The 22,568-nt window shown below is 68.7% G+C and overlaps 1 protein-coding gene across 2 annotated transcripts in view; it reads left to right on the forward strand.

The window, feature by feature from the left end:
- ITPK1 (inositol-tetrakisphosphate 1-kinase) overlaps positions 1-22,568 on the forward strand; it is an 82,335-nt gene that overhangs the window by 57,845 nt on the left and 1,922 nt on the right. The window contains exons 4-10 of one of the 2 annotated variants that reach the window (XM_055130135.1): positions 4,216-4,333; positions 12,655-12,753; positions 12,852-12,892; positions 14,539-14,704; positions 17,747-17,872; positions 18,802-18,869; positions 20,198-20,360. In XM_055130135.1, the coding sequence (XP_054986110.1) occupies positions 4,216-4,333; positions 12,655-12,753; positions 12,852-12,892; positions 14,539-14,704; positions 17,747-17,872; positions 18,802-18,869; positions 20,198-20,360 (781 nt within the window). The remainder of the gene's footprint in view (positions 1-4,215; positions 4,334-12,654; positions 12,754-12,851; positions 12,893-14,538; positions 14,705-17,746; positions 17,873-18,801; positions 18,870-20,197; positions 20,361-22,568) is intronic. The other variant, XM_055130136.1, reaches the window with a different exon arrangement.

Raw genomic sequence — 22,568 nt, forward strand, 5'->3', positions numbered from 1 at the left:
CTGGCTCTGTGCTCAGGAATTACTCCTGGCGGTGCTTGTTGGACCACATGGGATGCCGGGGATTGAACCGGGGTCGGCTGTATGCAAGGCAAAAACGCCCTCCCCGCTGGCCTACTGCTCCGGCCCAAGACTTTGGTTTTAAAAAGACTTTGTTCTTAGGCCACTGCCAGGGAGCAGCTCACGAGTAACTCCCAGATCTGTGCTGTGGGGGGTTGTTCCTGGCGGGAGGCGCATGTAAGGTCAGGGGGCTTCCCGAACCCCTGGACCGAGCCCCTCTACTCCCGCCCCGCCTGGCCTCTGCAGCTATTTTGGTGGGTGGTGGGTGCTGTTCCCTTGAGGCGGACAGTCATGGTTGATTCTGACTTGCTCGCCTCCATCAAATTTGTTTTCTTGTTTGCGTTTCCCCTGGGGGTAGCTGCCTGGCTCTCCCCTTCACACTGTCGGGGGTCCGAGCCCCTCTGGTGCAGCTTGGAGCGTGTGGAGGTGCAGAACGGGAGGACCCGTCACTCTGCCACTCTAGGGAGGACGTCGCCTCCCTAGAGGTCCTGGAGTCCGTGTCCCTCAGAGGGGATCCCCACTTGCTCACCCAGGACCTGACGAAGGCCAAGGCCCTGAGGACCCCTAGAGAAGTGGAAGGGGGGAGTGCTGTGTGGGTTCAAGCAGACTGGGGACTAGAAGGGGTGTCGTGGGTCTGCTGCGTGCATGTGTGTGTGTGTGTGAGCGTGCGTGCGTGTATGCTAGTGTGTGTGCATGCTAGTGTATGCGTGTGCTAGTGTGCGTGCATGCATGTGTGTGCTAGTGTGTGCATGTATATACGCGTGTGCTAGTGTGTGCATGCATGTGTGTGCTAATGTGTGTGCATGTGAGTGTGTGCTAATGTGTGTGCATGCATGTGTGTGTTAATGTGTGTGCATGTGAGTGTGTGTGCTGGTATGTGCATGCGCGTGCGTGCGTGTGTGTGTGTGTTGGGTGTTGGCCCCCCAGGCATTGGCAGGCGCAGTGGCCCCAGGTTATCCCGGGAGCTGGAAGACCTGGCATGGGTGTGGCCTCTTGACCCCCCCCAGTCGGAGGCTCTCCCCTCCCCCAGCTCGGGCTTGTTTCTTTTCTTCCGAACGTGCGAATATGCGTTTGTGCAGAGAAGCTGCAGAGGGAGGAGGCGTCTCGGCCCCCGCCCCCCACTGGCCCGTCGCACCGGGGCTTGTCGAGGACACGGTGTCCCGGGGGTCCAGCTCGGCATCAGGAGACGCTCGTCGGGCCCGGGGCCCTCTCTGGGGATGGCTGTGCGCCAGTCCTGTGGCCAGTGGCCTGCTGCCGTGTGCGCCCGGAGCAAGCGTCTCGTTCCCGGAGCAGGGCCCCCTGCGCCGGGCAGTGCCACACGCACACGTGCTGTGAGTCGTTCCTGGGTGGGGGACTTTGGAATGAGCCTTTGGCCTCTGCATAGTCGTAGGCCTTGGGACTGGAGCCAGCCTTTCTGCGACCCCCGTGTTCCGTGTGCAGGACCCCCTAGGCTCCCACTTCAGCTTCCCTCACGCCTCTGCAGGGAGCCAGCCCTGTTCTCAGACTGCTTCAGGTGATTGTTTTTATTATTTTCTTTTTGGGTCCCACCCGGCGATGCTCAGGGGTGACTCCTGGCTCTGCACTCAGGAATCACTCCTGGCGGTGCTCAGGGGACCCTGTGGGATGCTGGGACTCGAACTCGGGTCAGCCGTTTGTAAGACAAACGCCCTACCCGCTGTGCTATTGCTCCAGCCCCTCAAATTCTGTCTTGGCGCCCAGGGCTTACTCCCTGTTCCTGCTCAGGGCTCGCTCCTCACAGTGCTCGGGGGACCCTGCGCAGTCCCGGGGATGGACCCTGGGTCAGCCCCGTGGAAGGCGACACGCTGCCGGCTGTGCTGCCTCTCCGGCCCCCAGTGGCCCTGCTGGGCCTTTGCTCTGCGCAGGGACCTGCAGGCGCGGGCGTCGGCCTCAGCCTCGAGCGGGTTCTGGGCGCTGAGGGGAGCAGCAGGGGGGCCGGAGGGAAGTGCAGGGCGGGTACGGGCCGTTGGGCCAGCGCTGCCCTCTCTGGCCCTGTCCCCAGAGCGTGTGGGGAGCGATTCTGGCATGAGGTGCTGTCCGTCCGCCCGGCGTGAGTCCGGCCTCGCGGGTCCCAGCCCTCTCGAGAGGTCCCTGTCCTGGGACAGAGCCACTCAGTGGCCCGAGGCTCCCTGAGCACAGGAGGGGCCGCGAGGACTTGCTCGGGGCGGGGCGCGTGGGGGATGCTGATGGGAAGGAGGCCCCGGGCCGTGTTTCTGCGCCACCCGAGTCTCTCATCAGGCTGCCGCTGGCGGGCTCTCGTGTAGGGCTGGGGGGAGCCTGGGCAGTGCTCAGGGCTGACTCCCGGCTCTGTGCTCAGGCCTGACTCCCAGCTCTGTGCTCAGGCCTGACTCCCGGCAGTGCTCAGGGGAGCCATATGCCTTGCCAGGGATTGACCCAAGGCAGGTAGAAGGGGCCACATGAGATGCGGATGTTTAGCTCCTGGTCATGTCTCTGGCCCCGCTTCCGTTCTGCAGGGAGGCTGAGAGTGTGCCCGTTTTCCCTGCCACGCCACTGGCTGCCTGGCGGACTCGGACACCCCCAGGCGTGGCCTGAAGTCAGCCGCCTGGGCCTGCCGGCTTCAGATCCAATCACAGAGGAGGAAATAGGCGCAGAGAAGCCCTGGGGGTGACACGGGCACCGGGGCCTCTTCATGGGGGCGGGGCCCTGTCTGTCTGTCTGTCTGTCTGTCTGTCTCGTGATCCCCCCCCACACACTGCTTCCTCGGCGGGCGGGTGCGTGAGGTCTGCTCAGCGCTGGCTTCCCAACCCCACAGCGTCTGGGGGTACGGGCGGCCCGGGGGCTGGGGGTGACGGGGAGAGGCCTGGGGACGCCGCGTGCCTCTGGCACGGAAGTGCGGGACTCGGCCAGCACTCTCCGGCCGGGCCCCGTACCAGAGGGGGCAGAGGAGGGGTGGCGGCCGGGGAACGGGGCCCCTCGGCAGGTGTCCGGGGAGACTCGGGCTGACCCTGAGGACTTCTGGGTGCCCAGGTGGGAAGGGGCCGATGTCCGGTTTGTTCTTGGCTCGGGGGCCAGTCTGGGCCACTGCGCAGGGCCTGGTGCAGTGCTGGGGCCCCACCCGGCAGAGCCCGCGCTGCAGCCCTGGGGTCAGTGACCAGAGGCTTCAGGGAAGAGCTGGGCGTCTCTGCAGGCCGTTCGCGGAAGCCAGAGCCCTTCCCTGAACGCGGAGGCTGCAGAGAATGGGGCGTCCTTGGAAAGCAGCCCGCAGCTTCCTGCTGGCCCCGCGCCCGGGAGGGTGCAGGAGGCTGGCACCTGCCCTCGGGGGCAAGGCTGTGGCCCCGGAGCTGTTTGCCCAGAGGCCAAGGGGAATCACTGACTGAGCTGGGCGTTCCCGGCCCAGGGGCCCTGCTGCCGCCTGCCCGGCTGCTCTTTCCACTCCCCCCTGGCCCCCACTTTTGGGGTCACACCTGGCGATGCTCAGGGGTCCCTCCTGGCTCTGCACTCAGGAATTACTCCTGGCAGTGCTCAGGGGACCCTGTGGGATGCTGGGAATCAAACCTGGGTTGGCCGCGTGCAAGGCAAACACCTTCCCCGCCGTGCTGTCGCCCCAGCCCCGCCCCTCTGCTCTGCACCCTCACGGCCTCCCCTGTGTGGGGAGATTTCCAGCATCTGGGTCCTGGTGGGGGGGTGGGGGGCAGTCTGCGGGGACCCCCTCAGGTCAGGCCATGTGTCCCCCTTGCTGTGACCAGCCCTCCCCCCCTTGGCCACTCACCTGCCTCGCCCACCCCACCCCTGCTCTGCAGCCCCACGAACGAGGGTCCCTGATCCGATGTGCCCAGCTGCCTCGGGCACCCCTCCCCCTGCGCTTCCCCAGAAGCCCTTGACCTGGGGCTGATCTTGTTGCAGACCTTCCTGCCCTCGCCTGCCACCCACCGCCCAGCCTGGGGGACGGGTTAGCCCGTGGCCACCGCATCGCCCCTCCTGGTCTCCTTGTGCCCTGTGTGGGACTTGGGGAAGGCACCTGGGGTGGGCCGGGTCAACCGGGTGGGCTGGAGTCACATGATCCCGGAGGGGCTGGGTGGGGGGCCGCTGGCAGCTTCCTGAGACTCCAGACCCCGACCCCAGTGGGGGCGAGGCAGGTGCCGCCCCTCCCCGACCCCCAGGCCTGTGCTTCCCCCGCAGGAGTACATTGACGCCCACCCAGAGACCATCGTGCTGGACCCCCTGCCCGCCATCAGGACCCTGCTGGATCGCTCCAAGTCCTACGAGCTCATCCGGAAGATCGAGGCATACATGAAAGGTAGCAGACCCCGGGGGCTCCGGGCAGGGGTGGGCAGGGCAGGGCGGGCTCCCCCACTCGGCCGTCCCTCGGGGACCTTATGCTCGGACCTTGGGGTTTGAGTAGCAGGCAGCAGCCCCTCTACCCTGGCCACCTGAGTGCTTCTAGAAGGTTCCCCAGGCCTGCCCCCCTCTGCTGCAGCCTCCTACGTCCCCCTCTGAGCCAGACTCTGGTCATCTCGGGGCCCAGCTCTCCCCCGACCCCATGAGGCCAGATGCTCCTCAGCGTCCCCCTGCCCCAGTCTCCCAGATTCACTCTGGGCTTGCTCGGTCCTTTTTGATGGCAGCGTAATATTTCAGTCTGTGGAGCAAAGGAAGGCGCCTGACGGACTTGGGCACCGATGGCCGGCACAGTCATCCCAGTTTCATTTGGGTTTAACAGAGAAACTGGGTGGCACAGAGGCGGTCTTTGCCTGTTCCTCCAAGGCTAACCCAGCCACAGAATCTCCCGGTCTGGGCCATTTCCTCGCCCGTTTCATCTGTGCGTGAAGCTGCTCCTGTCCGGGGCCTGTTCTCGGGGGCCTGCCGCGCTCTGCGCCTGCTGAGTCCATGGGGTTTGAGGACTTGCCGCGTGGTTTTCTCGGGGAGCCTCATCTCCAGGCTGCACCCCAGCGCGTGTCACATCCTGTGCTCCCAGCACGGACGCTTCTGGCATATTCCACAACCCCAAGCCCCTAAGCGTCTGCGGCTGTTGCTGCTCTGGGCAGGTCGGGCTGAGGGGCGCGTGGGCGGGAGACAGCTGCGTCCTGTCAGTCCCGGCGTTCAGAGCCTTTTCCACACCAGGAATGTCCCGTGTCTGCCCTCGGGGCGTCCCCACAGCAGGTGCCAGCGGTGCCCCGAGACGGGGCAGGTCCTCGCCCTGCCGGGGGTGTGCCTCCAGGGCGCCTTGACACCCCCCCACCCCGGTCCCCCGGGAACGACAGCCGCAGTGTCTGCCCTCGGACCCCGCCTCCTCGGGACCCGGCGTGGGGCAGTCACGTAGCTTCCTCAGGGTCAGCGTGGGAACGGGCGTGGCTGGGGGCCTGGGTGGGGGGCCAGTGTGCTACGTGGAGCCCTGCCGTGGGGGTGTCGCCCAGCCGGTCCCTGAGCCACTGCCCTGCCCCAGGGTGGCGGGGGCGCTTGCTGGACTCGGGTGGTCCCATGGGCCCCCAGAGTGCCAGTGTGCGTCCGGGGAGGGGAGCCCCTTCCTCTGATCTCCGATGGCTGCGAGCCACCACCTCGAGTTCCCCGTCCCCGCTGACATCTCTGCCCAGGGGCTGCGCAGGGCAGACTCTGGCCCGGGGTGCCCCAGGGCCCCCCAGGGCAGGCATTTGCCCGAGTCTGGCTGTAGCCTGGAGTGGGTGGGGTGTGGCGGGGTGGGCTCCCCTGAGGGCCTGGCCCAGCCTGCAGCAGGGGGCTGTCCCAGCCGGCCTCTGGGGACTCAGGCCCTGTGTCCCTCGTGAGCTGGAGTGCTGGGGGCAGGGCGGGGTGGTGGCCAGTGCCCACCCTCGGGGCCTCCCCTGCCCCCTGGCCGCACCCACCCTTTCCCTCTCGCAGAGGTGCAGGGAGCTGCCTGAGGCCATGCCCAGGGCGGGACAGGACAGACGGACAGTTGCTCCCGGAGTGGTTGGGGACAGACGGACGCCCCCCAGGGAGCCCGGGTGGGACTGGAGGGGCCGTGGAGCCAGCGCCCCCCGCCCCCCGCCTCCTCCTCCTGGCCTCCGGGTCCCGCTTCTGAGCCAGGCCCTGCGGGGCTGACTGCCCAGGCCTGTGCTTCAGGTTCGTCTCGTAGAGGGGCCCTGCTGGGAAGCCCCCCCGGCTGCACACCCACCCCCGGCTCAGGGCCCCCCTGTCCTGGGGGCTGGGGACAGGGCGCCGGGCGTGGTGCTGGACCCCTAGCGCTGCTCTCAGCTTTGGGGGCGTCTGTCCAGCTCTCGGCCCCCGCGTGCACGGCGGGCTTGGCCGCTGAGCCCTCCACGGACACGGGGCATTGCCGGGGCCAGGGAGGCCTCGGGAGGGGAGGCCTTGGAGGGGGAGGCTGTGGGGGGGAGGCCGTGGACGGGGAGCTGTGTGTCTGGGAAGACGCCCCCATGTGCGCTGGCTCTGTGCAGGGAGCACTGCCCGGTGTGCAGGCAGACGGCAGACTGCAGAGGTGCTGGTAGAGGCCCCGTGCCCCGGGGACAGCAGGGACGGCTGCCCGTGTCGCAGGCAAGGTGGGCACGGACGGACCCAAGCTGCGTGGGCCGGGCTGGCTCCTGGGCCCCAGCGTTGGTGCCCGCCACACAACCATGGTCTTGACACAGGGCGCGGGAAGGCGTCCTCCAGGCAGTCTGCCCTGCCGTCCCCAGATACAAGCTGAGCTCTGCCTGCCCGCCTCGCCTTCCCCTGCACCCCTCGCCCTCCGCCACTGTTTGTGGCGAGGACACCACAGCCGGCCCGCACGGAGCCCCGCCCGCCTGCAGGAGCCGTGTCCAGTGGGAAGCGCGTCGTCTGCAGGCAGGGCAGGAGAGAGGGTGGTGCGATGGGCTGGCGTTCGAGGCCTCTCGGTGGAGTGGCGGGGGCGCTTCTGACCCCACGCAGGCAGCCCCGGGACGGTGGGCGCCTGTCACTGCACCCGCTGTGCCTCACAGCCGCACCTGTGCCCCTTGGGTCCTGCTCCAGCGGAGGGCCTGGTGCTCCCCAACCAGTGCTCAGATCCTCGCCCCCGTTTCTGGGCGGGACTGCTAGAGGGAAGCACCACGCCTCCCCCAGGGGAGGGGCAGGAAGCCCCCAGCCCCGTCTCCCCGCCTCCACACTCAGGGCCGCGTGCTGCCCCCCCCCCGGGAGAGTTGGGGCCTGTTCCCAGGGGCCGGCGTCTGGGCGCTGATGGAACACAGCCCACCACCGACTAAAAACAGCCGCCTTGCCGCGGCCCCAGGGATGGCGGGTGGGTAAGTGGCCACGAGCCCTCCTCGGGGCCAGAAATAGCCTCCCGCGGTCCCCAGGGCCCACCGGCCCGCCTGTGACAGACACAGACGGGGTCTGCAGGGACTGCGCCCACGGCTGGCGGCCGGCCGGCCACCCCCTGCCCGACTGCCTCCTCTCTCCCCGCCACCTCCCTCCCCCGCAGCCTCCCCCTGCGCCCCGTGTTCTAGGGGGGGGCTGGGGCTGTTTCCCGCCAGCACTGTCTGGCTGTAGGTCCTGGGGTGCAGCTCCTGGTCCCCGAGTGTGGGGGTGGCTCGTGGCTCTGGCACCCGAGACCTAGTATCGACCCCCCACACCCACACTGTGGTCAGTGAGTGGACACCCACCCCCAGCAGGAACAGCGGTCACTACTGTCGGGGCTCGCCGTGGGGGTCAGCTCCAGCTGACAGGCAGTGGCTGGGAGAGAGCGGGGGGACGGGGCGGCCTGGAGGGCATCCAGGTCCAGAGGGTCAGACCCGAGATTGGGGGGCTCGAGGCTCAGGGAGCAACGTGGAGCCCTCCCGAGTCTCTGCCGCGCGCCCGGACTGCCCTCAGGCATGGCACACGCGTGTGCGTGTGCGTGTATGTGTGTGCGTGTGTGTCTGCCGGGTGGGTCTCCTGGTGTCCCAACCAGGCGCTTCTACCATGTGTGCGTGTGTGTGTGCACACGTGTGTGCCAGGGAGATGGGGAGCAGGAGCAGGTGGTGGGTGTGGCTGTGTGAGGGCGGAGGGTCGGGGAGGTCCTCCTCGCCTTTCCCCTGGCTTCTCCGGGACCCCGGCCTCCCGCCTCGCCCCTGCACGGCCGTGCGGACTGCCGAGCGCTGGGGGAGACGGGACGCATGCGCCCTTCGGGGTCGGCTCCGGCTTCCCGGCTCCCGTTCCCACGCGTGTTGGCGAGCTGTGCACATGCACGGCCCTGGTTGGCATGTGGCCGTCAGAGACCTGGGCCGCCGTCCTCGCCAGCACCCCCACCACCCCCTGCCTGGCCGCCGCCCGGCCCGGGCCTGTGGCTGACCTTCACGTCGCAACACGGTGGCGTGGATGAGTCAGGGCGAGGCCGGGAACACAACAGCCACCGGTTGCCTAGCGACCGGAACACTTCCCGAGAAAGACACTGCCGGGCGAGCTCCCCCGTGAGCGGACGCCCCTCCGAGCGGGGCTTGCACACAGCCAGGCCCCTGGGCCCCCGGCACCCCAGTGCGGCCTGGTGGGACGGGCACGGGGTCACTGGCCAGGGCATCAGAGGGCCTCGCCTGGCTGGCTTCTGTCACGCCCCGTCGAGTGGCTGCATTCTCTTGGGGTTCTTGCTGGTTTGGGGGGCGACACCCGGCCGTGCTCAGGGCTTCCTCCGGGGTCTGCACTCAGGGTCCACCCCTGCTGGGCCTGGGGGACCACGCAGGATGCCGAGGGCAGGGTCCGGGCCGGCCGTGTCACGCCTTCCCCCTCCGTACCGTGGCTGCAGCCCCTGTGCGTCTCGTTTCACTCCTCTCGGGGTTGGTGGGCGCGTGGGCGCTGCCACCCTGTGACCCTCCCGAGTCGACGCCGCCTCGCCACTGCCCAGCATTGGAGACTCTCCGCCCCCCTTGGGCGTGCAGGCAGGGGGACAGCTGGGTCGCGCTGACGCTGTATTTCAGTGGTTAGGAGAACCCCCCCCCCCCCGTGCATTCCCACCAGCACGGCGACACCCCCAGCCGTCTTTCCGGCCCGAGTGACCCTCAGAGCCGAGGGCTGCGTACTCCGGGGGCTGAATCGCCTTCCCCTGCGCCCTTCCCCGCCACGGTGACCCGTGTGTCTGTTACCTGCTAGGAACCGGATATTCCAGTCCTCGCCCGTTTTGATTTTCCTTCTTTCTGGCAGATCTCACGCGTGTGGGACAAGCACTTGACCCTCGAGCCTCAGTCCCCAAGCCTCTTTGTCCCTCTGAGGGAGGGGGTCCCCAGAGCTGCGCTCAGGGGGGTCCTGCAGTGCCAGGAGTCAAACCCGGGGTCCTCTGCAGGCTCCCACCCCTGGAGCTAAGTCCACAGCCCTGCCTTTTTTTTTTTTTTTTAAATGTAGGAGTAACAAACACTGTCCTGTTGTTCATCGATTTGCTTGAGCGGGCACCAGTAACGTCTCCATTGTGAGACTTGTTACTGTTTTTAGCATGTTGAATACGCCACGGGGAGCTTGCCAGGCTCTGCCGTGTGGGCGGAATACTCTCGGTAGCTTGCCGGGCTCTCTGAGAAGGACGGAGGAATCGAACCCGGGTTGCCCATGTGGAAGGCTAACATCCTACCCACTGTGCTATGGCTCCAGCCCCCAACTTTTTTTTGCCTTTCACTTTCTTGAGAACGTCCTGGAAACCATTAAAGCTTTCACGGCGTGTCGTCGTCCGATGTATCTATTTCTGACGGCGTGTGTGTTTTTCCCATCCGAGAAGCCCCGCTTGAAACAGATCATGAAGATTCGCACCCGTGTTTTCTTACCCGGGCTCTGGTGCTTCGCTCGGAGGTTCCCACGCGTCTCTGGCCTGCAGCTCCCTTTCCAGAAAAAACATTCCTCTCCCCGCCCCCTGCCCTCTGGAAGTCCCTGTTCCTTAAAGGTGACTCTGGCACAGTGATTTCTGTCCCCCGGTGGCCCGTGCCGGCAGGGACCTGTTACTCAGCCACCGCAGCCCCCGAAGCCCCCCCCACCCCGGTCTGGGCGCCTGGAGCGTGCTCGGGGCTTACTCCTGGCTCTGAGCTCAGGGATCACTCTAGGTGGGGCTCGGCGGCGGGGGGCGTCTGGGGGGGGGGATCTATATGGGGTGTCGGGCTGGAATCCAGGTCAGCCGCGTGCCAGGCAAGCGCCTCCATGCTGGGCTGTGGCTCTGGCCCCTCTTGGGGACCGGGTTTTAGGCCCAGTGTGAGGGGGAGCCTGGATTCGTCCTTGGGCGCGTGGCTTCCCCCTGGCCGCTACTGTCGGCTGAGCAGCCGCCCTCCCCTTGCTCTCCGAGCCCGCCCGGTGAGACCCCGGGGGCCGCAGAACGCTGGGTGGGTCTGTTCCGGCGCCCCTCTGTCCCCGCTGGTTGTGAGACATAGCCTGGTGCCAGGGCCCCCCCAGCAGCTTCTGGCCTCGCGTGGTGACAGTGACCGTCCCCGTCGGGTTCTGTTCTGCCGGCTGGCTTTGGCTGGCCGAGCTGCTGGCCTGTTCCGCATGGAAGTTTTGGGATGAGCCGAAGGAAGAAAGCCGGGGTTTCGGTGGGAATTGTTTGGGACCTGCTGAGCAGCAAGAGGGGCTTGAGCCTGAATGGGATGAAGCCCCCGATGCCCGGGCATTGGCTCTCTCCGTGCGGGGCTCAGCCTCCCTTTCTCTCGTCCTATTTGATAGTCTCCTGTGTTGACGGGTGTATTTTGTTTGTTTGTTTGTTTGGGGCCACAACCGGCGGTGCTCAGAGGTTACTCCCGGCTCTGTGCTCAGGAATCACTCTTGTCACTCCTGACGATGCTCAGGGGACCATAAGGGATGCCGCCCCAGTTTATTTTCGTTTTTAAGTTGATTCCTGAGTACTGTGCTTTTTTTGGATGTAAGTGAAAATTTCTCTTTATTTTGCATGCAGATTGCTCATAGCCTCGGGGACAGAAATACATTGTCTGCTTCGCTTGGGGGCTCTCGCCGGCTGTGCTGTGGCTTCTTCCTGGCTCTGCGCTCAGCGGTCACTCCCGGCGGGCTCGGGGGACCGGATGGGCTGCCGGGCATGGAACTGGGACCCGGCCTCCCCTCTGTCCTGTCTCTCCGGCCGCTGAGGTCCACTGTATATTGGTCTCGGTCCCCGCAGTCCCGCTGAGCTTGTCCTGAGGTGCTGAGGGCTCTGAGGGGTGTCAGGCGTGGACCCCCGGCTGTTTGCTTGGTGTGGGCCCTCCCAGGAAGGACGGGCCGAATGTCTCACTTTGTGTCAGATGCTTAAACTCCGTTTTCCTGCCTGACTAGCTCGACCCGGCCCCGTGGCAGTGCACGAAGCAGCAACCCCCCCACATACCCCGCCTGCTGGTCTGTGTGGGGACCCCCCACAGCCAGCCTGTCTGGGGTCTCGGGGGCCGGCGCCCCCAGGGTCTGGGGCTCCATGTCCCCGCTTCAGTCTCCTCACTCGTGTCCATCAGCAAACGGGGCTGGTGTCTGTCCACTGTGGCTGGGGGTCACGTGTGGTCTTTGCCCTTGATCCTGACCCTTGCTCTGCAAGGGACACTGAGGTCAGGAGCAGTGGCTTGGGGGCCGGATCCAGTGGGCTGGAGTGGGTGGTCCCTTGAGCACTGCCGGGAGAGCCTCTTGAGCACTGAGCCAGGTGCGGTCTTGGAGCATGGCCAGTGTGTCTGAGCCTGGCCGCGGTGCTGTCTGTCAGGGCGTCTCTCGTGGGGCCCTGGCGGTGCCGGGTCCCGGGGTGTCTGCCCCCCCACTCCCGCCTCCCCCCACCCCCGTCCCGAGTGTGCTGGCTTGAGAAGTTCTTACCAAGTTGGTGGGTGAAAGGCCGACGGGTGCCCATCTGAAGGCCAGAGCGGGGAGCCGGGCCTGCTGCCACGCTCGCCTCCCTGGCTTTCCTGCCCAGCCTGTGTTCTGGCTCTGACCATCGTGTGACCTTGAAGTGGCCTTGGTTTAGGCTGCTGTCCCTGGGGTGGGGCCAGTCCTGAGGATTCAGGGCAGCAGTGGGCACCTCGACCTCTGACCTCTGATCTCTGACCTCTGTCTCCACCGCTGCATCCCTCCCTCCCGGGCCCCGAGCACCCCTGCCCTCCGCCTGTTCGATTTGGAATGGGGCTTCCAGGTGGGGGTTGGAGGGGGGGCTGCGCTATGGGCTCCACCTCCCAGGGGCTGGGGGGAAGCGTGACTAGCCAGCACCCCTGGGCAGCCGGGCAGAGAGGCCCCCGACCTCCTGGCTGGCCCGAGCCCTCCCGCTGGGCCCACGCTCGGGGCGGGGGGCTCTGTGCATCCTCCCCCCACCTCAGGGGCGGCTCCTGAGCTGGTTGGAAACCCCGAAGCTTCTGCAGCAGACGGGGGGCTGCCCGGAACTGGGGGGTGGAGGGCAGCCTGGCCTGGGGAGGCCGGGGTGGGGCTCTGTGACGGGGGCACGACCCGAGTGTCCAGGCCGGCCCTCCTCCTCCAGGACCCCCCTGCAGACGGGGCAGTGCTCAATGGGCGCATTGTTGGGAGATTACAGCTGAGCCCACGGGGCGCGGGGACGGCAGCCGCTGAGCTGGGAAAAAATGTCCCCGGTCGAGAGGGGAGGTCGGGGGGAGGTCGCACGCCGTGTCCCGTGGTGCCTGGGACGTGGCCGGGAGAGGGTGCTCTGGGAGAGGGTGCTCTGGCGGGGGCGGGGCGGGCCCGCGTGACGCCCGCCTGTCCCCGCAGATGACAGGATCTGCTCCCCGCCCTTCATGGAGCTGACGAGCCTGCGCGGCGAGGACACCCTGCGGCTGCTGCAGAGCCACGGCCTGGACTTCCCCTTCAGTGCGTGCCGGGGGCCGGGGGCCGGGGGGGGGCGGGCCAGTCCTCCCCCCGCCCTTCCCCGCGCCCACTGACCCTCTCGCCTCTCTCCTCGCCCCCAGTTTGCAAAACCCGCGTGGCGCATGGCACCAACTCGCACGAGGTGAGCGGGAGCCGCGGAGCCCCTGGGGGCGGGACCCCCGGCCTGGGCCCCCGGCTACTGTCCTGGCCGGTGCGGGTCAGACCGAGGGGCCGAGTGCAGGGGGGGAACGGGAAGGGACGGGACAGGTGGGGGGTGGGGGGGTGGGAGAGGGTGGAGGGGGCAGGAGGCACGGCCGCAGGCCCCAGGGGGAGACACTGCTGTGGGCTGTGCAGGGCTGGGGGGTCTTCGGGAGGGAGGGCGCAGCCACCAGGCCCCCCTGGGCCTCCACGTGCTTCCTGGGGCCACACTTAGGCCCGCAGAGGCGCCCCCGTGAGGGTGCCCCTGGGAGCCCCGGGCAGCGGGTGTTGGAGATGTCGTCCCCAGAGCACCCTGCAGGGAGACCCCAGTCACCAGCGCCCCGTGGGGGTCCCTAAGAGACGCCCGCCCCCAGTGCCCCCCGGGGGTCCCTCAGATCGCCTGCACACGGCCCCCCCAACATGGTCAGGGTGAGCGTCACACTGCCAGCTCAGGTGGGGGGGGTCCACGTTCTGAGGGGGAGACAGTGAGGGACCCCGGGGTGCCCTCAGCCTGGCTGTGCCCCACCAGCTCCCCTCCCTGGCTCTGGGGATGGCCGAGTCCTCACCCGGGCAGAGTCCTCCTCTTCCTGAAGCCGGCGACTCCCCCTGAGGACCATCCCCGTGCCAGGAGGGACCAGCCCTGTCTGCCCCACCACAGGGGGGCGCTGTAGCTTGAACACCCGGATGTGTTGGGTGCTATTTCGGGGTGACTGCAAGGCGCCCGCATTGTCGTGCCCTTCCTGATTCCTGGCACCCCTGAGCTGGAAACCCAGAGAGCCCCCTCAGAGCCCCCAGGGCCCCCCGGGACCCCCGCGCACTGCGGCCGTGACTGCTGCTGTTTCACAGGGGAGAAGCTTTTCACACTTCAGAGCTGAGCAGGGAGAGCCGGGCTAGGACGGGCCCCGCGCTGTCACCCTCACTGTCCCCCTCGCTGTCCCGTCCTCACATCACGGGTCCGGGAGACCGGTGGGGTGGGCATGCGTGCGGACACGGCCCTTCTCCCGCGGTGGTGGCCTGCCTCTATGTGGCCCCTGAGGAGTGGGTGGCCGCGGCCCCGGCATCTCCTCCCCACACACCCCTGCGGGCCTGGCCCTGGGCAAACTGGCCTTAGCCGGGTGCAGGAGTTTCCTCCAGCTGTCCCCCACCCTCCACCCCCTACTGGCGGGGCCCCGTGTCGCTGCCCTGAGCTCCGTCCCTTCCCAGCATCATCAGCTGTCAAGAGGACGTGGGGTTGGTTCCAGGGACACGGGGACACAGGTGACCCGCCGGAGTGCTCGGAGTGGGCCCGAGTGTGAGCGTTTATCACGAGGCAGCCTTGGGCCCGAGCCATAGCACATCGGGAGGGCTTCCGCCTCGCAGGGGGCCAGCCTGGGCTCCATCCCCAGCGTCCCGTAGGGTCCCCTGAGCACTGAGCACAGAGCCAGGAGCGATCCCTAGAGCCCTGCTGGGTGTGGCCCCCGAGCAACACGCCGAGAGTGGGTTGTGCAGTGCACTGTCTGCCCAGCTGCTCGTGGCGGCCTGGGGGGGAGGCTGCAGGGGTCGGTGGCTCCCGGGGGTGTCCGGCCGCCCTGACGGCCCCCTGCCCCGCAGATGGCCATCATCTTCAACCAGGAGGGCCTGAAGGCCATCCGGCCGCCCTGCGTGCTGCAGAGCTTCATCAACCACAACGCCGTCCTCTACAAGGTGTTCGTGGTCGGCGAGTCCTACACCGTGGTCCAGCGGCCCTCGCTCAAGAACTTCTCGGCGGGCACGTCAGGTAACTCACGGGGCTGGGGGGTGGGGGCTGGGGGCCGCGCCCGGGAAAGAGCACTGGGCAGGCGCGCGCCTGGCCTGGGGAGCGGCCACCGTCCCGGCGCTGCGGCTCGGGGACCTGCGAGCTGCACCCCGAAGCTCAGCGGCCGCCCCGGGCACCGTGGCCACCCGCCAAGTGTCCCCTGCCCGGACGCCCCGGGTGTCAAGGGAGAGTGGTGGGCCACGAGGGAAAGCGAGGCCTGGGCTCGGCTCGTTCTCTCGTGCTCCGCTTGGGGAAGGGGCCTGGCCTCCTGCACCTGCTCCTGGTGGCGTGTCTCGGTGGCTCGGGCCCCCCGGCCCTGCCGGTCCTGGACCCTGTCAGGAGTAGGTGTTGCATATGTGCAGGCTCCTGCCGTGGCTTGGTAGCTGGTTCCTGCCGTGGCTCGGGGTCAGTGTCAGGCTCCTGCCGTGGCTCGGGGCTGGTGGCAGATTCTTGCCGTGGCTCAGGTCTGGTTTCTGTCATGGCTCGGGAGTCAGTGGTAGGTTCCTGCTGTGTCTCAGGGTTAGTGTCAGGTTCCTGCCGTGGCTCGGGGTCAGTGGCTGGTTCCTGCCGTGGCTCTTGGTCAGTGGCAGGCTCCTGCCGTGGCTTGGGGTCAGTGGCTGGTTCCTGCCATGATTCGGGGTCAGTGGCTGGTTCCTGCCATGATTCAGGGTCAGTGGCAGGTTCCTGCCGTGGCTCGGGGTCAGTGGCAGGTTCCTGCCGTGACTCGGGGTCATTGGCAGGTTCCTGCTGTGGCTCGGGGTCAGTGGGTGACTCCTGCCATGGCTCGGGGTCAGTGGTAGTTTCCTGCCGTGGCTCGGGGTCAGTGTCAGGTTCCTGCCGTGGCTCGGGGTCAGTGGCTGACTCCTGTTGTGGCTCGGGGTCAGTGGCTGACTCCTGCCGTGGCCCCGGTGGCGCTCTCGGCTGCAGTTTGGCGCCTCTGAGGGAGTCTGCGGGATGGGCTTGGCTCCAGGGCTCAGCTTCCCCACGGCTGTGCCCTCACCAGGGTCTCCTGTGCCATCGCCAGTGTGGATGGGGTCGCTGGGGGTGGGGCCACCCCAGTGCTGGCGGTTCTAGAGGCGTCCGTGAAGCACGTTCCGGAAACCTTGGCCACGCTGGCAGCATCTCTAGATGCCACAGGGTTTCCTTAGGGGTCCCTCAGGGGGCCGGGGGTGGCACCATCACCCTCGAAGGCCTGTGAGCGCTCTGCCGCTCTGGCATGTGTGGGGGCTCCCACGCAGCGCTCAGGAGTCCCGGGGGCACCGGGGGCTGGAGCCAGGGGAGTGGACAGTGCCAGATCTGCCATAGCCGGGGCCAGCCCAGCAGAGCGGGGTCTGCGCTCACAGACCGCCCACGCCTGAGCTTCACACTCTGCCCCGGGTCCCAGGCGTGTCTCAGGGGCAGGCCCTGCCCCCCCCCCCCGCCCCCAGCACCCCAGCAACCTGGGGCGCCCCTCCCCTGCTCCCCCGGCTTCCCCGAGCAGCCTGGGCTCCACCCCGAGACGGTCTGTAGGGTTCTGGCTGTGCCAGCCCCCCCACGCCGGGATCCTGGGGTCGGGGTCTCTGAGGCTGGTACTTGTTCCGACAAACACACGCTTTAAAGTTGGGGGTGGGCTGGAGCGGGAATGCAGTGGGGGGCGCCCGGCGTGTACAGGGCTGACCTGGGTGCAGTGTCCGGCACCACATGTGGTCCCCGAACCCCGCCAGGAGTGACCCCAAGCACTGCTGGGTGTGGCCCCAAACAAAAAAATGCCCAGGAGGCACGTTGATGTCAGTCGCTCCGAGACCCTCCCCCTCCCCACACTGTCGCCTCCTGGAAGGCTGGCGGGCCACTAGCGGGCAGCCCCTTGGCTCACATAGGAAGCACCCACTCGCCTCCCAGGCGCCTGCTGGCGCAGTGCCTGGCGCCCTCCGTCTGGGCTCTGCAGCCCGAGTGCATCTCCCAGTGGCCACTGTCCCCAGTGCCGACGGGGGACCCCGGAGCATGAGTGAGTGGACTCAAGGGAGACGCCTTCCTTCCACACGCCCTGCCCCTCCCCCGCCTGAGTCCCTGCCCGCGGTGCCCTGGGCCTGCTGGGGCAGCTCCGGGGAGCCGGGAGGTCCTTCACGCCTGCACAGGCCAATGGGACTGGGCGTGCTCCTGTCCTGGGGCACGGTGCCGTCACCAAGGGCCTAGCGGGGTCAGGGTGCCCGCCAGCCCCAGCCCTGCATCCTGGTTTTGTGCCCGGCCCAGCTTCCCCATCCAGACAATACGGGGTGCGGGGGGGGGGCAGTCCGCTGGGCTCCCAGAAGGGGCTGCACCCCCGCTTGGGGGTCAGCCGAGGGTGCTCAGGGCCGGCTCTTTCCTTGGTCCGTCCCTGGAGCTGGGGGACCCCAGGGGCACCTTCTGGGCAGTGGGTGCCCCTACTCTGTGCACACGGAGACCCCCAAGGACCCCCACCCTCGCCTCTCCCCGGGGGTTCAGAGGATGACGTGCCCTGGGGACCCCCAGCTCTGCTGGCCGCTCCTGTGTCCCGGGGCACTGGCCGGCGTCTCGTGGGAGGGGCCGACCGTCGGCCAGGGGAGAGAGGGGCCCAGGAGCGGAGCTGGGGGGTGCCCCGTGACACGACGCCTGTGGAGCGTGAGGCCGCAGTGGTGGTGGGGGGTCGTTACTGGCCCTGGCGCTCCGAGCCTCTGAGCTGGGCATGGACATGCCCCCTCCCCACGGCCTCGGGGTCTTCCCCAGGGAGCTGCCGTGGGACTGACCAGGGGGACGCCCAGAGCCAGGACGCTGCAGCGCGAGATGGGGACGGGCCACCCGTGAGCTGCCCACAGCCCGCGGGGTCCCAGGAGGGGCTGCACCCCCGCTCGGGGAGGGGGTCTCCGCGGTCCACTTGTGGCTGTCAGGGAGCGTCCAGTTCGCAGGGCATAGCCGTGTGGTGACCATCCCCGCAGCTCCCCGTCCCTCGCCCCCCCGCCCCAGGCTCGCTCCTCTTGGCTGACGGCGCCTGGGCCGAGGCGGTGCCTGCACAGTGTTTATTCTCCCCAGGCTCCCCCCCGGGACCGTCTCCGGTGCCCCCAGTCTGGACCGGCTCTGGTCGGAGCGGCGGGAGGACAGCCGGGCAGCACGGGGCGGCCAGGGGCCTGAGTGCCCCGCTGGCGGGAAGGACGCCAGGTACCTCTGCGCCCCGCCGCCGGGCACCCCCCAATCATGTCTGCCCGGGGCACTGGCGGTGCCACCCCCAGAAAGGCTGATTTACCCCCCCAGGTGCGGGGCCTCTTGGGGTGCAGTCCTGGCTCGGAGCCCCGGTGGAGGCCGGGGGTGGTGGGAGACACAGTCCGGCCCTGAGCCTGTGTCCCCCCGCCGGCTGACCCACCGCTGGCCTCAGTCTGACCCCAAGACTCGCCGCTCGGGAACCCACAGATACTCGGCTGGTCGTCATTGTTGCTCTGGAGACGCCCCCCCAGGGGCTGAGGCCGTGGCCCCGGGACTGTGGGGACATCGGGGAACACGGGGCAGCTTCCGCAGCCGGTCTGAAGTCTCTGCCGACACCTGTTCCACTCTGTTCGTTCCCCGCTCGCACCCTGCCCAAGGGTCGGGAACTTGCACCAGGCCCGGCGGAGCCCGGCCCGCACACTGCAGAACCCCGCCCGCTCCCGAGTGCCCCCGGGAAAGGGCCTCCGGGCGGGCCCCGGAACGTCTTGGGATGCCGGTGCAGTGGCAGTTCCTGGGCCTCGGAGCCCTGGGCCTGTGCCCGTGGGCTCTGCTCCGTCAGGGAGACCCCCTTTGGGGGACGGGGCCACGGAGGGAATTCGGTGCCAGCTCTCGGCCGAGGTGGTGGCGTATGGCTGGGGGCCAGGCAGGTCCCCGAGGTGATGCTGGTTGTCACCCTGGGGGAGATGCTGACGCAGAAGCCCCGGCCGGACACGCGTCCATCCAGCCTGTGCCACCCAAGGGCCCGGCTCCCCAGGGGGTAGGGACGCCCCCCCACCTGTCCCAGGCCGCCCTGGCCCCCGGGGCTGAGTCTGGGGTGGTGCTGCCCCCTGCTGTCGGGTGGTGGAACTGCCCCGGCTCAACGGCGTCCTGCTGCTTTCCTCCCGCAGACCGCGAGTCCATCTTCTTCAACAGCCACAACGTGTCCAAGCCCGAGTCCTCCTCCGTCCTGACCGCGGTACGTACCCCGCGGGCGCGGCCCCACCGCCACTGAGCTCCCCGCCAGACTGGGATGGGGCCCCCGCGGGCCTGAGCTGCTGCTGGCTGCCGCGCCCCTGGCGTGGGGGTCTCCAGACCCGCTTTGTCCGCGACGCCTACTTGGCTGGACGCCCCGCTTCACCCCAGGGGCCCGGGTCCTGCCCGCGGTTCGCCCCTCTGCTCGCCTCGTCCTCGTCTGGGGAGCCCAGCAGGCTCGGCTTGTGCCCCCTGCGCGTCCTGACACCTCTCTGCCCTCTCTGGTCACGGCAGTGGTGCCGGGCCCAGCCCACGGTCTGTCTGCTCACGCCTGCCCTCGGCTGGGAGGGCTGCCCGGGGACCCCGGCCCGGCAGCACCCGGACATGGCGGCCTGGTCGCTCAGGCCTCAGGACACACGTCGGGCCCGGCCCCCGCCCCCCTTGAGTCCCAGTGCCCTTGAATGCCACCTTCCTCTCCCGCACCCGCTGCGGGCCTCCAGGCCAGGGGCGCTGGCAGGGCGTGTGGGCGCCAGTGGGCCCGCCTGACCTCACCCTAGCTCCTCCCTGCTCCTGCCACCGCTGCCTCAGTTTCTCCAACCTGCCCTCACACAGCAGTGCCCACCGGGCCCTCCTCCTTCCCCATGCACAGTTGTGCATGACCTCGGCGGTCAGGAGGCCCCGGCCTCTGTCCAGTTCTGGGATGGCTCTTGCTTTTGATTTCATCTCTGGGTGAAAAGGCGGGATTAATCGCCTGAGATGAGGGGGGCCGGGGCCTGGGGCTCAGCGGGGGGGCAGTGCCCAGAGGCCCGTGGGGTGGGGTGCACTGGGCCCTGGGGCCCCGCTGCTGTCTGGGGTGAGCTGCTTTAGACCAGACACAGCCCCAGCCCCGTTTCCGCTTCCTGCCACCCAGGGGCTCCCTCGGGGCCAGTGCAGAGCCGCGTTGTGCCTGGCGCCTGGCGTTGGAGCCAGCCTGAGAGTGGACAGGAGGGTCAGCTGTGGTGGGGACGTCTCCGAGGGCCCCTGGAAGCCGCAGCAGGCACGGGCTGATTGGCACCCGAGGAGGCTGCGTCCCTCCAAAGGGCCTCCGGGGGTTTCCCGGCTGGAGAAGGGGCGTTGGGAAGCGGAGGCCTGCCCCTCCCCCTCCCCCGCCCTGCTGCCCCACGAGCCCTTAACCCAGCACCTGCAGAAAGGGGTTAGGAAGCCAGACTCTGGCAGGGCCCCCCGGCCGCGGGTCACCGAGAGGACTGCTCGCCCCCGCCCCTCAGCAGCACCGCCCACGGGGCTCGGCGGCCACCCCTGGCCCCGGCCTCAAGCACCCCTGGTGTCCCACAGCTGGACAAAATCGAGGGCGTGTTCGAGCGGCCGAGTGACGAAGTCATCCGCGAGCTGTCCCGGGCGCTGCGGCAGGCGCTGGGCGTGTCGCTCTTTGGCATCGACATCATCATCAACAACCAGACGGGCCAGCACGCGGTCATCGACGTCAACGCCTTCCCAGGTGGGCGGCGCCTCCCGCGGGCGTGGTCTCTCCATGTGGGCGGGGCCTCCCATGGGCGTGGTCTCTTCAGGTGGGCGGGGCCTCCCATGTGGCCATGCCCCTCCTTGCCTTTTCTCTCACCCCTATTCCCCTAACCCTTCTTCCGCCTCTTCCACCCATATTTTCCTCCCTCCTCACTACCCCCAGCCCCCGGCCCCTGGACCAGCCTGGGAGTCCCACACTGACCAGCTGCCTTAGCCCCGGCCAGGTGGATCTGGTCCTCCCGCCCGGGAGTGCCCACGGGCTGTGCAAACGCGGCTCTTTCTTCTTCCTCGCGCCCCGGCGCCTGCTGTGAGCCTGTTTGAGCCCGGCCCCAGCGGGAGGGCGGGGGGGCTCGGCTGGCAGCCTGCCCATGGGCATCACTCCTCCAGCTGCTGGCTCTGCCCTGCCGCCGCCGCTGTGGGCCCAGGGGGCTGAGCAGAGACCCCCGCGACCGCTCCACAGGCGGGCTGGAGGCCCCTGCAGCCCGCCCCAGTCCCGGCTCGGCGGCCCTGGAAACAGCGTCGCCAGCTCCCCCGGGGCCGCCCAGGGCGCTCTGTTCTCCACAGAGGCGCGCCTGCTGTGTGTGGGTGCAGGGTGGGGCGTGCTCGCCAGGTCCTGCGGGGTGCGAGCAGCCCCCCTCCCCAGGGAACCTGCGTCAGGCCCAGACCTGCACTTCACAGCCAGGGCAGGGGCGGTGCGGGGTGGCACCTGGGGGCCTGTTCCGGGAGGAAGAGCGCGGGCTGGGAGTGGGGACCCCTGCACCCCTCGGCGCCTCCCCGAGCCCACGCTGAAAGGGGGTCCCCGTGACGGAGCTTCTGGCAGAGGCCTTGGGAGGAAGGCGCAAGGCCCGGCATGCTCGGCCCGCCTGGCGGGGGCGGCCTCGACAAGATGACCCGCAAGGCCAGCTCTGTCCCTGGCCTCCCTGTGACCCCCTGACCTGTCCCAGGCCTCTCTGTGACCCCCAGACCTGTCCCAGGCCTGCCTGTGACCCCCCAGGCCCATCCCAGAGCCTCCCTGTGACCCCCAGGCCTGTCCCAGAGCCTCCCTGTGACCCCCAGGCCTGTCCCAGACCTCCCTGTGACCCCCGGGCCTGTCCCAGAGCCTCCCTGTGACCCCCAGGCCTGTCCCAGGCCTCTCTGTGACCCCCAGGCCTGTCCCAGGCCTCTCTGTGACCCCCAGGCCTCCCTGTGACCCCCGGGCCTGTCCCAGGCCTCCCTGTGACGCCCAGGCCTGTCCCAGAGCCTCCCTGTGACCCCCAGGCCTGTCCCAGACCTCCCTGTGACCCCCAGGCCTGTCCCAGAGCCTCCCTGTGACCCCCAGGCCTGTCCCAGGCCTCCCTGTGACCCCCGGGCCTGTCCCAGAGCCTCCCTGTGACCCCCAGGCCTGTCCCAGGCCTCTCTGTGACCCCCGGGCCTGTCCCAGGCCTCTCTGTGACCCCCGGGCCTGTCCCAGGCCTCCCTGTGACCCCCGGGCCTGTCCCAGGCCTCCCTGTGACGCCCAGGCCTGTCCCAGAGCCTCCCTGTGACCCCCAGGCCTGTCCCAGAGCCTCCCTGTGACCCCCAGGCCTGTTCCAGACCTCCCTGTGACCCCCGGGCCTGTCCCAGAGCCTCCCTGTGACCCCCAGGCCTGTTCCAGGCCTCCCTGTGACCCCCGGGCCTGTCCCAGGCCTCTCTGTGACCCCTGGGCCTGTCCCAGGCCTCCCTGTGACCCCCGGGCCTGTCCCAGAGCCTCCCTGTGACCCCCGGGCCTGTCCCAGAGCCTCCCTGTGACCCCCAGGCCTGTCCCAGGCCTCGCTGCCCCCCACCCCACGCGCCGCATCATGCACTCAGGTGCTGCCCGTCTCTGTGCAGTCAGCCATGGCCTTCAGGTTTCCTGCCTGGCTCCTGCGGGCTCAATCCCGGCTGGGCCTGTGGAACCGCAGCTTCTGAGCCCTGTGTTCCCCCTGCCCCCAGAGGGCCATGGCTTGTCCCCCAGAATAGGGGGTGCCCACCTGCACGTCCCCGGCGTTGCAGATAGCCCTAAACCGCGTGCAACCCCGGGGTGGGCACGGCCTCGGTGCCAGTGATGCCTCTGCAGTGCCCTGGGCCGTGGGCCTCTCGGTACCGGCCGCAGTTCCCACCCACGTGCGAGCGTCCGTCCTTCCCACTCCGTGACGCTCCCTGCGGGCGGCCCCTCTCATCTGCCGGC

Source organism: Sorex araneus, chromosome 3, assembly GCF_027595985.1.
Source record: "Sorex araneus isolate mSorAra2 chromosome 3, mSorAra2.pri, whole genome shotgun sequence".
In the NCBI taxonomy this organism is placed as follows: domain Eukaryota; kingdom Metazoa; phylum Chordata; class Mammalia; order Eulipotyphla; family Soricidae; genus Sorex; species Sorex araneus.